Source organism: Macaca mulatta, chromosome 14 (assembly GCF_049350105.2).
Source record: "Macaca mulatta isolate MMU2019108-1 chromosome 14, T2T-MMU8v2.0, whole genome shotgun sequence".
Classification (NCBI taxonomy): domain Eukaryota; kingdom Metazoa; phylum Chordata; class Mammalia; order Primates; family Cercopithecidae; genus Macaca; species Macaca mulatta.
In genome coordinates this window covers 74,666,171-74,679,010 of record NC_133419.1, presented here as the reverse complement: position 1 = coordinate 74,679,010, position 12,840 = coordinate 74,666,171, and the positions used below count along the sequence as shown (strand labels likewise).

Below are 12,840 nucleotides of genomic sequence, written 5' to 3'. Positions count from 1 at the left end.
ATGCCTGCATGGTGACAGTGTTTTTGGTTCAGGGTTCAAGGGCATCGCTCAGATGGAGCCCCATAGATAATGACATCCCTACCACCTTTAAAGTCCACCACATTTTCAGATGGAGCATAACTCTAAAATAATGACCACCATGTCTCCTGTTCACCTGCTTATCATCTTATGGGGCTGGAGGGCAGTAGTTAGTTCCCCTGCCCTAGAAAAGTAAAGCAACTTGCCCATAATTCCACTGTGTGTCAGTGTCAGCTCAAGACTAGAAGCAAGGTTTCCTGGCTCAGAGACACACGCTTTTTCCAATGCGCCACAGGTGCTTCTTGGAACAGGTGCACAGTGGACAAATGAGCACAGACTGCATGTGTGGCCTGTCATTTATTCATTCAGCTAAGCATTCCTGATGTTGCCTCTGGGCCAGGACCTTTGCTGGGGCTGAGGATGCTGGGATGACTGATTGAGTCTCTGACCTTGAAGAGCTCCCAGAAAAGAGAACCCACAATGACTATACTAGTGAAATACTAGTGAAAATACTGACGTATGTGAAAATATGGTGAAAATAGTTACAATCCCAGTGAAATACTAGTGAAAGAGGAACGTATAAAATGTTATTGATAACGGCAGGAAGCAGACAAATGCCTAGGCAGATAGGATGGGGTCCCCAGTGAAATCCTACCTTCAAGACAAAGACAGTTTAAAGTCCAGCTACAAGTCCCAGCTAAATCCATGAACCAGATTGAGAACCTGTTTTCCCATTCAGTGCGCTTTCCTCCGATTGCTCCCCACCTTTCACCTATTTTACGTATACCTACCCTTTCCTAATTTTTTTTTTATACTGTGAGTGGTGTCTTTGCTTTAACCTTTTTTGCATACTGACAAACCAGTCAGCACACACTCCCCATTCTGAGTCCATAAAAAGCCCCAGACCCAGGCACAGAGAGATAGAGAAACCATCTGACTGCAGGGGTTGGGGACCACCCCTCCTGTCCCCTCTCCACTGAGAGCTTTTCTATCACTCAATAAAATTCTTCTCTGCCCATCCTCACTCTTCAAATTGTCAGCATATCCTCATTCTTCTTGGACATGGGGAAAGAGCTCAAGAACCCCTGAATGTGGGTACAAGCTATAGCACAGGTGGGTCAGTGGGCATGGTACCTCCAGAGGCAGGTCTGTGGCCATGTGAGGCCTGGGCAGGAGGCATTGCTGGCCATGGAGGTCCCCGGTTGGCAAGTAGCAGAGAAGAATCCTGTGTCATTATCAAAGTTGTGAGAGACATGATTATGTCTTTCATGTGATGGGGTCATGTGACTTTTGATTTGGATATTGAAGGATAAGGAGGTCCATATGTGCATATGGAGGTGGGAAGGCTTATCACCCTAACTCACAGGTCCTTAGATTAACATTTGTCCAACTGTTATTTAGGTTGATGCAAAAGTAACTGCGATTTTTGCCATTACTTTTAATGGTAAAGAAACACAATTACTTTTGCACCAACCTAATAAAACCATTTATGCTCTTTTGATAAACCTAAAACTTTCTTTAGTCTTACAAATTCAGATATATCACTCTAGGAGAAGAGATTTTGTCTAACTTTATGATCTGTAATCTGTTTTGGGAAAACAGATTGCTTTTCCATTTACCACATAAAAAATTACATTAAATCTTCTTTTAAAAATTGTACATGTAATTTTCTTGTAAAAATACACAATTTTCTTGTAAAAATGGTGAGAAACTCTCACAATTCTCTCCAGATTCTGGGGTCCTAGAATCTCTATTTTTTACTCTCTGGCAACAAAAAAGGGAACAGGAATTGTCAGCAGGCTCAACCTGAAGGAATGGTTTTATCCTGCTGCCACTGTGTGAGCTGCTAAGCCTTGTGAACCCTCCAGGGCCTGGGGCTAGAGAGACCCTCCCTCCCTGTCCAGCTCCCTGGGTCCCTCTGTCTCTTATGATTTTGGGATGGGACAGGTAGGTCAAGCCCCAAGTCCCTGGGCCAGCCAGCATCAGCCCACATTTCTGACCCTAAAGCCCTCCTTCTCCCTCCATATTTGCGGTCTTGAAATGCAAATAAGGAACCACTTCACACTTCCTAGGATGGCTACAATTAAAAAACAGAAAATAAGTGTCACTACGGATGTGGAGAAACTGGAACTCTCATGCGTTGCTAGTGGGAATGTGAAATGGTGCAGCCACTGTGGAAAACGGACTGGTGATTTCTCAGAAAGATAAACACAGAACTGTCATCTAACCGAGTCATTCCACTCCCAGGTATGTATCTGAAAGAATGGAATGATAGCTGTACACCCATGGTCATAGCAGCTTTATTCACAATCGTCAGAAGGTGGAAGCAGACCCAGGTGTCCATCAAGAGAATGGCTAAACAAAATATGGAATATGCATGTACTAAAATATTCAGCCATAAAGTGGAACAGAATTTTGATACACATTACAACATGGATGGACTTGAAAGCATTATGCTAAATGAAATAAGCCAGACACAAAATAAATATTGTAGGATTCCACCTGTGAGCTACCTAAAATAGGCAAATTCAGAGACCAAAAGCAGAATAGAGGCTGGGTATGCAGGCGGGAGTCACTGCTTAATGGGTACAGAGTTCTTGCTGGGGATGATGAAAAAGTTGGGGTATAGATAGTGGTGTGGTCCACAGCCTTGTGAATGTCATTGATGCCACTGGACTGTTCATTTCCACATGGTTAAAATGAGAAATGCTGTGTTAGCTATGGTTTACTATTAAAAAAAAAATCCTGGTTAAAAGTTTTTTCTCTTTTTGAGATGGATTCTTGCTCTTGTCACCCAGGCTGGAATGCAGTGACGTGATCTTGGCTCACTGCAACCTCCGCCTCCTGGGTTTAAGCGATTCTCCTGCCTCAGCCTCCTGAGTAGCTGGGATTATAAGTGCCTGCCACCATACCTGGCTAATTTTTGTTTTTTTAGTAAAGACAGGGTTTCACCATGTTGGCCAGGCCTTGTGATCTGCCCACCTTGGCCTCCCAAAGTGCTGGGATTACAGGCGTGAGCCACTGCTCCTGGCCAAAAATTTTTTGAGAAGGACGTCCCCAGGCCAGAGGAGGGTGCATCGTGGGCCGCTCTCAGGCCCCAGGGGCACACTGGCTTCCACTAATTCTGCCTGAGCAGCCCCACCCAGCAGGAGTAGTAGAATGACTGTGCCTTGGTCTCCCCACCCTTTGGGGATTCCCTTATCTTCTTAGTGCCATGGCATCTACTGTTTTTCACCTTATCTACTGTAGGCAGCAGCTTTTACTATACTTGGATACTTAGTCTCATTTACCCTCATAACACCTAGTGAATTAAGGATTATCACCCCATTTTGGGATGCAGAACCTGAAATTCTGAAGGAAGTGATGTGCCAGAGGTCACCCAGCTAGTAGGAGGCTGAACTGAGCTTGGAGCATTTCTCTCACCATCAGGCCCTAGTCCTCCACGCCCCTGCCCCACCCCTCCTCTCCTTTTGCTATGGTGTGAGACTAAAAAGGCACTGACTGGTCTGGAAGTCAGGTGGCCTGAGTTCTAGTCCAGATTGTGCTACCGTGTGACCCTGGACAAATCACTTTCCTTGTCAGAGCCTCGAATTCCTCATCTGTAGGAGGCACTGCTGATTTGTCTGCCCTCCCCACTCCAGAGGAGTTTGGAGGTCTCAAAGGTTATAAATGTGCTTTATAATGATACAGATGGTATCATGTCAGTTATTCTAAGCTTGTTTGATTAGTCATTCTTAAGTCATTATGGAATGGCATCATTGTCACTAATCAGGAAGAAACTTTCTCCCTCGACACTGTTCACTCCTCAGCCACCTACTGCCTGCACCTGGAAGAGGCCAGCCTCTCCGCTAGTCTTGGGTTCCAAGGTTTTGCCTGGCTGTGGGCTGGAGTTTTCTAGCAAACTGCTGGGAGAGGAAGCCAGCTCGAGGAATAAGGGAGCCTCTTGAGTTGACATAACTTTCTGAGCCCTGGCCCCAGACTGAGAATGTGTTGATTCTGGCTGCTGGTGGGGTGGCCAGCTGGAGCAGCAGCGTTGGCTCCAAGATTGCAAACAAAACAGTGACCGCAGGGAGAAGTGTGACTGCCTTTAGCTTTCTCTGCTGCTAGTGTAAGCTCTCCTCTTGCTTTTCCCTTGGTAAAACCTTCACCTTTCACTTCCAACCCCCACTTTGCATGACAGGCCCCTGCATCCAACTTAAGGGTTCTTGGCCCCTCACTTTTGAAATCTAACTAGTTTCTTTCTTGTTCATTCCACCTCCAAAATATTGAGACTATCCTGTTCTCTCAGGCCGGTGGCCACTGTCCTAGTTAAGTATACCTCTGTCTTTTCCTTGCCCGATTAAAACTGCCTCTTTACTGACCTCTTGGCCTCGTGTCTGGCACCCACCAATCCATCTACGCAGGCTACCAGGGTGACTTTCCTTTATAAAAAAGACCGGACCTTGTCACATCCCTGTTTAATAACTTCTGGAAACTCCTTATTCTTGACACTTAAGGCCTTTATGCCCTGCCTCCTACCTCCTCTCCTGTCTCGGCCCATACTCCAGCCACAGTCTTCTTCCTAGGCTGACTTTCAAGTCTCCAGTGCTTGTCTGTGCTGTTCCTTCTACCTGGAATGTCTTGCCCTTCCTCCTCCACCTCCACTTTGTGATACTTCAAGGCTCAACTCAAATGCTGCCTCTTGGCTGGGTTTGGTGGCTCACACCTGTAATCCCAGCGCTTTGGGAGGCCGAGGCGGGCAGATCACTTGAGGTCAGGAGTTTGAGACTAGCCTGACCAACATGGCAAAACTCCATCTCTACTAAAAATACAAAAATTAGCTGGGTGTGGTGGCAGGCACCTGAAACCCCAACTATTTGGGAGGCTGAGGCAGGAGAATTGCTTGAACCTGGGAGGCAAAGGTTGCAGTGAGCCAAGATCATACCACTGTATTCCAGCCTAGGCGATGGAGGAGACTCTGTCTAAAAAAACATGCTACCTCTTGTGAAACCATTCCTGGCCTGTTTCCAAATAGGTTTAGTTACTGCCCACCCCCAGCCTTCTTACAACATGGTCACTATTTCTATCACTGTCTTTCTAGACAATGAGTTCATTTTAAGAATCTCATTATTTACCTCTGTCTACAAAGTCCATTGGATGCCTGGCACATATTGGGTGTTTGGGTTTGCTTAATAAGCAAATGCTCCTAACAGTATGTTAAGAGCGTGGGGCTACAAAGTCATGCCCCATTCCCCTCATGCCTTTGTCTTGAGTCCTCCCAGTCTCAAGATTCTGTCTCTCCCCCATCAGATCTATGTCTGCCTCCAAAATGTGCCTATCCTCCTTTTTTGGGAAGGAGTTTCCCTTGGACATTCACTAGTGTCTGTGTGACAGAGGGACTTTGGTTTGTCCCAAACATGCTCCTTCTTTGTGGCAATCCTTCATTCAAGGATCCTGGGGTATCCTTCTTTATTCCCTTTCTGAGTTCATACATGCTGATCTCTAGGCTCTGCAAGGACACTGTTATGGCCAACGCATAGTAGGTGCTCATTAAAGCCATGTTAAGTGAATACATGAATGGTCCCTTCTCTACTGGGGTGTGATGGAATGCTCAGTAGACTTGGAATCAGAAGACAAAGATGCTGCTACTCGGGCCGTGGCTGTGGGCAAGCCATTTCATCTTTGAGCTTTTGCTTTCTTGCCTTTAAATTGGGGATAATGCCTGTACTTCACAAGGATGCAAAGGATGAATGGAGATGAAAGGGCCTAAAACACAACCAACCACAAAGCTCATGAGCATTTCATTCATTCTCAGCCTCCTCCATCAAGTGTAGAGGGTTCATCTCCACGGTCATCCTCCTCCTGCTCTTTTAAGTCAGGTATCTGGGCCAAAATGACTTCTGCCCAGGGTCCCTTGTAGCATCCAGGAGCAGCATGATGTGGAAGCAAGCCAGCTTTGAATTCTGACAGTCACTTCCAAGCTGTAGGAATTTGGACCTGTCTGCCTACCTGTAAAAGGAATGTAACAGCACCTACCTCATAGAGTTGCTGTGAAGATTAAATGAGATGTATGTCAAGTGAATTAGATGACACTCAAAATTTGGTAACCATTATGACTTTCCCCTGATGAACCTGGGTGCCCCTGAAAACCACACAGGTAATCATGCTGCCCTCTTGTGGACAAGAGGGCACATAGCCCAGCAAAGGCACCCGCAAAGGGTTCCAGTGAGAGAAATCAAACCACACATAAGGAACTTCTCTCCTCTACTAGGGAGCTCATGAATGACCCTGAAATATTTCATCATCAACTAAATCAGACATTTTCAGGCACTGATGCACTTGTTAAAATGCAGATGAGTTCTGATTCAATAGGTCTGAGATTCAATAGAGACACAGTTCTCTAACAAGCTTCCAGGAGATACTGAGGCTACTGGCCCACAGACTGCCCTGAATAAAGTTCCTAACTATAATAATGTAACAGTGTCATAACAGGAACTACTTATTAAGTGTCTACCATGTGCCAGTTACTGAGAAAGCCAGTTAACCTAGTTTAACTTGTATAATCCTCAAGACTCTGTGGGGTAGATACTGTTTATCTCCATTTTTCAGATGAGTAAACTACAGCACAGAGAGAGAGTTTGTTGCCACACCACACAGCGTAAGGGGTGGGCCTTGGGTTCTAATTTAGCCACCCTGGCCCCAGAGCCTACTAGGAAGGCGCCTCTGACAATGTGTGGCGGGCCACCTGGGGAGGAGGAGGGCAGCAAAGGCACTGAAGTGATCGAGGTGAGAGATGAGGAGGCCTGAGCTAGGGCACTGACTATGGGATGGAAAAGAGGGGACACGGAAAAGAGAATGAACAGGATTTGGTGGGAGACCTGAGGCAGGTGTAAGAGAAGGCATTCACTGTGGGTATCTGGTTTGGACAACTGGAGAGACGGTGGTACCTATCACTTACTGAGCCAGGAAACACTGGCGGAAGAACAAGTTTCATGGGGAGCAAGTTTCAGGGGGAAGGTGGATTCAGCTTTAGAAATAGTCAATATGAAGTGGCTTTTGATCATCTGGGAGAGACAGGAGGAGGTACCTGGGCCTAACTGTTCAGAGTTCAGGAAATGATTTGGGTTGTGGATAAAGTTTCACATAAGTGAAGCTATGGTGACTGAGATCATGTGGATAGCGCACAGATTGCCCTGCTCTGGACCAAAGTCGACACAGTCAATAATGAGGAGAGATGGGACTGGAATTCCATCCTGGCTGCAGAGGAGGGTGGCTCTGACCATCCCACTGGGCATTCTGGATCTGGGACAGGCAGAACATATTGAAGGGCTATAGGGAAAGGGGTTTCTGGAGTTCCATAAGTCCGATGAACTGTCCCCTGCCCCCATATCAGCAGAAATAAGGACAATTCAGAGAGAAAGACCAGACCAATAAAGGTTGGGAGATATTTATTTTCTTTAAACAAGGTCATAAATAACAAAAAACGAAGTAGGTCCCAGACTCCGGACCATGCAGCAGGACAGGGGTGAGAAATTGTTGAGTGGAAAGATGGAGGGGGCTACACATCACCTAAGACAGTCACAGAGAAGATGGGCTTCAGGACACTGCTCCTTCCTGCCCTTGGAAATGGCGTGCCTGGGCAATAGGGACAGGCCGCAGTGCTGTCGAGGCAGCTGGAAGAAGGCAAAGACTGGGGATGCCAGGCTGTAACGCTTCTATGTGGAGTGACGTGAAATCCACAAATGGCAAAGAGAAGCTGTAGGTTTGAAGAGGCAAGAGGGCACTGCACACCTCCAGGAACCAGCTATAAACATGGTGAAATTTGATGATTAAAAACAATTCCATAGGCTTTGGCCTGTGGCTTTGTGCATGGGCTGTATTTAACCTGGGTTGCTGTGTGGCAGGTGAGGGCTCAAGAGGCCCCTGGAGCAGCCTGGCCTCAGCCCAGGGCAGGTGCCCAGACATGTGGAGTGGGACAGTGGGCTCTCCCAGATGGGAGGCCATGTGCTTGGACTGGCTGGACCTGATTTTCAGGCTGGTTTCTTGTGATGCTACCCACCACCACCCCTCCCGGTGCCTAAGGATGGGATTTTGGCCTCTCTGGGTCTTCCAAACCTGGAAGAGTATGACTAGGATAAACTGGTACCTGACTAGTGTTTTATTTGAAAGGGAAAAATAAGGACCACCCCATACATTGTCCATCACATGAGGCAGGGTTGGACCATGCCAAGACAATCTCAAGGAATGGAGGTCCCTGAGCCTGGGAAGACATTTGGACTCAGGTGTATCGCCTGACGCTAGGAAGAGGGGCTCAGTATGGCAAATCTGGAGGCTTTACCCTAGGCAACGCAGGGAGAGCAGGCAGGAGATACCCCAGTACAGGGAAGGGAAAGGAGCAGGGGAGCCTTGGACTGGGGAAGCCAAAGTTGGTCAAGGACCCTGGAAAACAATGCTTTTGGCAGAATACATGAAAAGGTTGGTACATCTCAGGGTGCCCGTCTACAGGGAGCCAGTGTCACATGGCCAGGCGGGACGGGGAGGAGGAGACAGTGGCATCACAGTGGCCTCTGGTGCGACGTATTTACAACAGAGCTCGATGTTGAGGAGGGGCGGACAGCAGGTCACTAACAGCCAGGAAACACGCTATGGAAGAACAGAAAGAGAAAGAAAAACAAATGTAACTATCAATAGCTTTCCCTTACTTATCTGTGTCCTCCAGGAAGCCCGGCCTAATGACCACCAAAGCAAATCTGACCCATCTCATAGCCCTGACCAAAGCCGGACCCAGGGTCTGCTCTCAGTGTGCTGCTCATTTGTCCAAGGCTCCAAATGGTCGAAGGGCCCCAGACAAACACTGTTCAGTAGAGAAATTAGGTCTTTATTGTTGGTTCCTGGGATCCATCAATGGTCAGTTGTTAGAGGGATGGCTCAGCACAGGGGTGTCGGTTCTGTGGTTTACTGTCCCAGGGTCTCGCCATCATCTCCAGTGCTTACCCTGCCCTGTTACTCTCATCTCCCAGGCCCTGGAATTCAGAGTTCTCTACGGCAGAAGTCATTTCCTTTTCTTAATATTTCTTCTTCAAACTTGCTGAGAGTGGGGAACAAGTTCCCCCGAACCCTCACCAAAATCAGAGAAGAGACTTTTCAATGGTAGGAATGACTCCTCATCAGGGTTGTGGGCTCTCTGAGGATCAAAAGCCTTCTGCAGTACAGACTAGGCGCTGCCTGAGCTGGGTCAAGACCACCTGGTTTGGGGTCAACATGCCTCTCTTCTTCTTCCTCAACAGAGCCCAACTGTGTTTCCTTAAACAGATGAAGAGCTTCCTAGGATGAGAGGCCTGGCCCTGTTTCTTCCTCTAGACCAATAGAGGGGGAAACTTTGCCTCCCTTGAGGCATTTGGTAAAATCTGGAGACATTTCTGTCTGTCAGAACTGTGTGTGGGAGGGGTACTACTGTTATCGGGTGGATAAAAGCCAGGGATACTGCTAAACATCCCACAACGCACAGGACAGCCCCCACAATGAAGAATTATCCACTTCAAAATGTCAAGAGTGCTGAGGTTGAAAACCCTGCTCTAGAGCTTCCAGGATCACCTCTGCAGAGTGGCTAATATTCTGCCAGCTTCGGAAAGGGAGGGGAAGCAAGCATGGCAGAGCACCCATTCCATTCCCAGCTTGCTTAGTAGCTGGCCATGGGAAGACACTCTGCAACACTGTAGAAAACCCTGCTCTAGGCCAGGCGCGGTGGCTTGTGCCTATAATCCTAACACTTTAAGAGGCCGATGTGGGTGGATCACTTGAGGCTAGGAGTTCAAGATCAGCCTGGCCAACATGGAGAAACCCCATCTTTACTAAAAAAAAAAACCAAAAACCAAAAAACAAACAAAACAAAAATTAGCTGGGCATGGTGGCACATGCCTGTGATCCCAGCTACTTGCGAGGCTGAGGCACTAGGATCACTTCAGCCCAGGTGGCGGAGGTTGCAGTGAGCCAAGACTGTACCAAGGAAACAAAAAAAAAAAAAAAAAAAAAGAAAGAAAGAAGAAAGCCCTGCTCCATGGCCTGCCCAGCTTTCCCTGGCAGCAGGGCAGGAGAAGCCAAAGAAAACTTCTCTAGGAGCCTGGAAATGGACTGATTCCTATCCCAGCCTCCTCAAAGGGGCACCTCAAGAAGAAATGCACATCACAGTGGGGAGTGAGACTAGGCACAATTTAATCACAGCCTCAGCATCAACCCACTGGAGCACAGCACAAAGAAACAACCCACCATGGCTTGGTAGAAACAGACATGCCAGGCTCTTCACTGAGGAAGAGGAAGAAAGGCATGGTGACCAAACCAGGCAGGGGTAAGGCAGAGGTATTTATAGTCCTGCAAATATCTGTTTGTCAGAGTTGGCCAGCACTGCTGGGGTTCTTAAACCCTTGTACCCGCCTTACCACTGGAATCCACCGATGGGTTCTGCAAACCTGTGCCGGATCAGGAAAGTGGCAACAGCTTCAGCTACCTGGAAAAGGGAGAGATATTCCAGGCCATATGAAGGTTACTGATGGGGCTTAGCCTTGGGCTGTGGGCTACTGTTAGACGGTTAGGCTCTACAGTGCCCTCATCCCACCCACAGGTCTGAGCGGCTTGAAATTAAAAGGACCTAGGCCCTCCCTAGCAGAGCTAGGAGACTCTTCCCCACCATCCTTGCCAGGGATAGCTCCAAAGAGCTCAAGAGGAATGACGTGAAGGGCTTATTTGTGCCCTTAGAGTTACAAAACAGTGTTTTCCCACAGGAGGAGTCCATATTAATTCCTAACCTTGCCTGTGGTTTAGGGAGCAGTTTCTACCCTAATCATCCCTCTTCCATCTGGCTTTTGGGGGTACTGGAGAAGTAGAGCTGAAGATCTTAACCACAGGGCCCTGGGATGAAATAGCAGGGTGTCAGTAGCTCCTCAGCACATATACACAAAGCCAATACCATAAGCAGCTGCCAGGGAGAAGTTGGAGAGCTGGTGGAATTGCATCTGCATAGGCTCCACAGCAGCTGCTGCAGGCAATGCAGGCTGAGACTCAGAGACTTGTCTTCTGTGACATCCAGGGTTATTCTCACAGTTGTCCTTTTACAGTCATTGAACACCAGACTCACCTTGTCAGGGGCATCCTCATGGACTGCATGGCCACACTGAGGTAGGACCTGCATCTGGAACTTCCCTGGAGAGGAATCAAAGCAAGGCAACTTCAGGGACTAAAAGAGCCCTGTCTTATGCAGCCTCATAGGTCACTCCGGGAGCCCAGGACCTACTTCCCCATTTCCAACCTCACCTCAACACTCTGGACCCAATTATCAAGTCTTGCTGAGGATGGTAATACAAGTAATTATAGCCTTGTGCCAATCATTTCCCTTCACTTTTTCCTTCTGTCCTATTTAGTGTACATTTACTCTGGGCCAGAGACACATAGAAGAAACAGTTCTTGTCCTCAGGGGATTTACAATCCAGTAGGGGAGTAAAACACAACAACCAACATTTTAATGCAGCATGTCATTCCTATGATGAAACTGGGCACGTGGGGCTGTAAGAGCATAAGAAAGGGAACTTCACAATCCAAGAGGGACCCAGGAAGGAAAAAAGGCTTGAAATGGCTTGGAATAAAAGAAGCTTGGCATGGTGCTTATGAGAGTGGTTAACAATAAGGCTGGAGAGGTAAGCAGGGGCCAAACCATTAAGGATTTTGTCAGCTATGTTAAGGATTCAAAATGTATTATTACAATAAGTTACCATTTGAGCACTTAAGCATGTGCCAGGCATTGTACTAAGCACCTTCTCATATTGTCTCACAGAACACTGTAAGCTCATAGGTAATGCGACAATGATTGAGAATGAACAGCGATGACTGATAAAGAAGATCCCTAAGGAGACCCAGAGCCCCCATAAGTAGAGACAGCAGATTTTCTCAGCCTCAGATTCTCTATTTATAAAATAAAGGAATGGGATTGAAAGTTCTTCTGGTCATTACATCCTGTGGTTCTTACCCCAGTTACATAGGATTCAAAAAGTTTTCAGTGTACTCTTCTATCCATTTTTAAAGTTGATTCTTAAAATCTACTCTATAAAATTATGCACGAAAATACTGAAATTCTTTTTTGAGATGATGAAACTGAGGCCAAAGTTAGTGAAGTGACCTGCCCAAGGCCACTTCGTTAATCAGTGGAGGAATAAGATGATCCCAATTAGTAAAGTCCAGCTTGTGCCCCTCCTCCTGCAGTAAGCTGCCTCTCTCTGGGTGCTCGAGCCTAGTCAACTCTCCCATCTAGCTCCTAAAGTACTGTTGTTAATGCACTTGGATCCAAACACAAAGCAGCACATGGCCCTCTTATAAGTTTCAAGTAAGTTTACATTTTACATGCCACTGGTGCTTGCCTCCCCAGGAGTGTGTTATTTCCGTAAGAACAGGGGACGATGGTGTTATTACTTGCTCTATATCCCTAATAAGAACTAACACAGGGTTGGGCACTGAGTAGATGCTTAAATCTTTAGCGAATGAATGATGAACAAATGCCTAGATCCAAAACTTACAACTCCTATCTCCCTGTTGTTTCTGTTAGATCAGCTCTGATGACTAGGGATGCATTTGTCCTTCCTCTTTGGAAGAGTCGGTATAATCAGGGAGAACTCACATACACCAACAACACTGTGCCAGGTACACATAAAATAACACGCTCATGGGTAATCCTCACAATTATTCTATGATGTGGGAATATTTCCAAGTTCTTCTCTCCCATTGCACAGATTAGGAGCCTTAGGTTCAGAGAGCCTAAATTATTTACCCAAGTTGTACTATGAATAGGTGGTAGTTTTC

At 46.9% G+C, this 12,840-nt stretch overlaps 1 protein-coding gene and 1 non-coding gene across 8 annotated transcripts in view; one reads left to right on the top strand and one right to left on the bottom strand.

Annotated features, from left to right (window-relative positions):
• Positions 1-7,428: 7,428 nt before the first annotated feature.
• The window catches only part of PPME1 (protein phosphatase methylesterase 1), a 90,645-nt gene continuing 85,233 nt past the window's right edge, over positions 7,429-12,840 (bottom strand). For 3 of the 7 annotated variants that reach the window (XM_077961367.1, NM_001257510.1, XM_077961369.1), the window contains 3 exon segments: positions 11,129-11,193; positions 10,434-10,501; positions 7,429-8,640 (listed from right to left, as the gene is read on the bottom strand). In XM_077961367.1, coding sequence (XP_077817493.1) covers positions 8,622-8,640; positions 10,434-10,501; positions 11,129-11,193 — 152 coding nt within the window. In that variant the 3' untranslated portion in view covers positions 7,429-8,621. 7 annotated transcript variants of the gene reach the window in all.
• On the top strand, positions 9,576-9,713 carry LOC114672532 (small nucleolar RNA SNORA7). Its single transcript, XR_003722938.1, has one exon. It is a non-coding gene; the product is annotated as a small nucleolar RNA SNORA7 (small nucleolar RNA).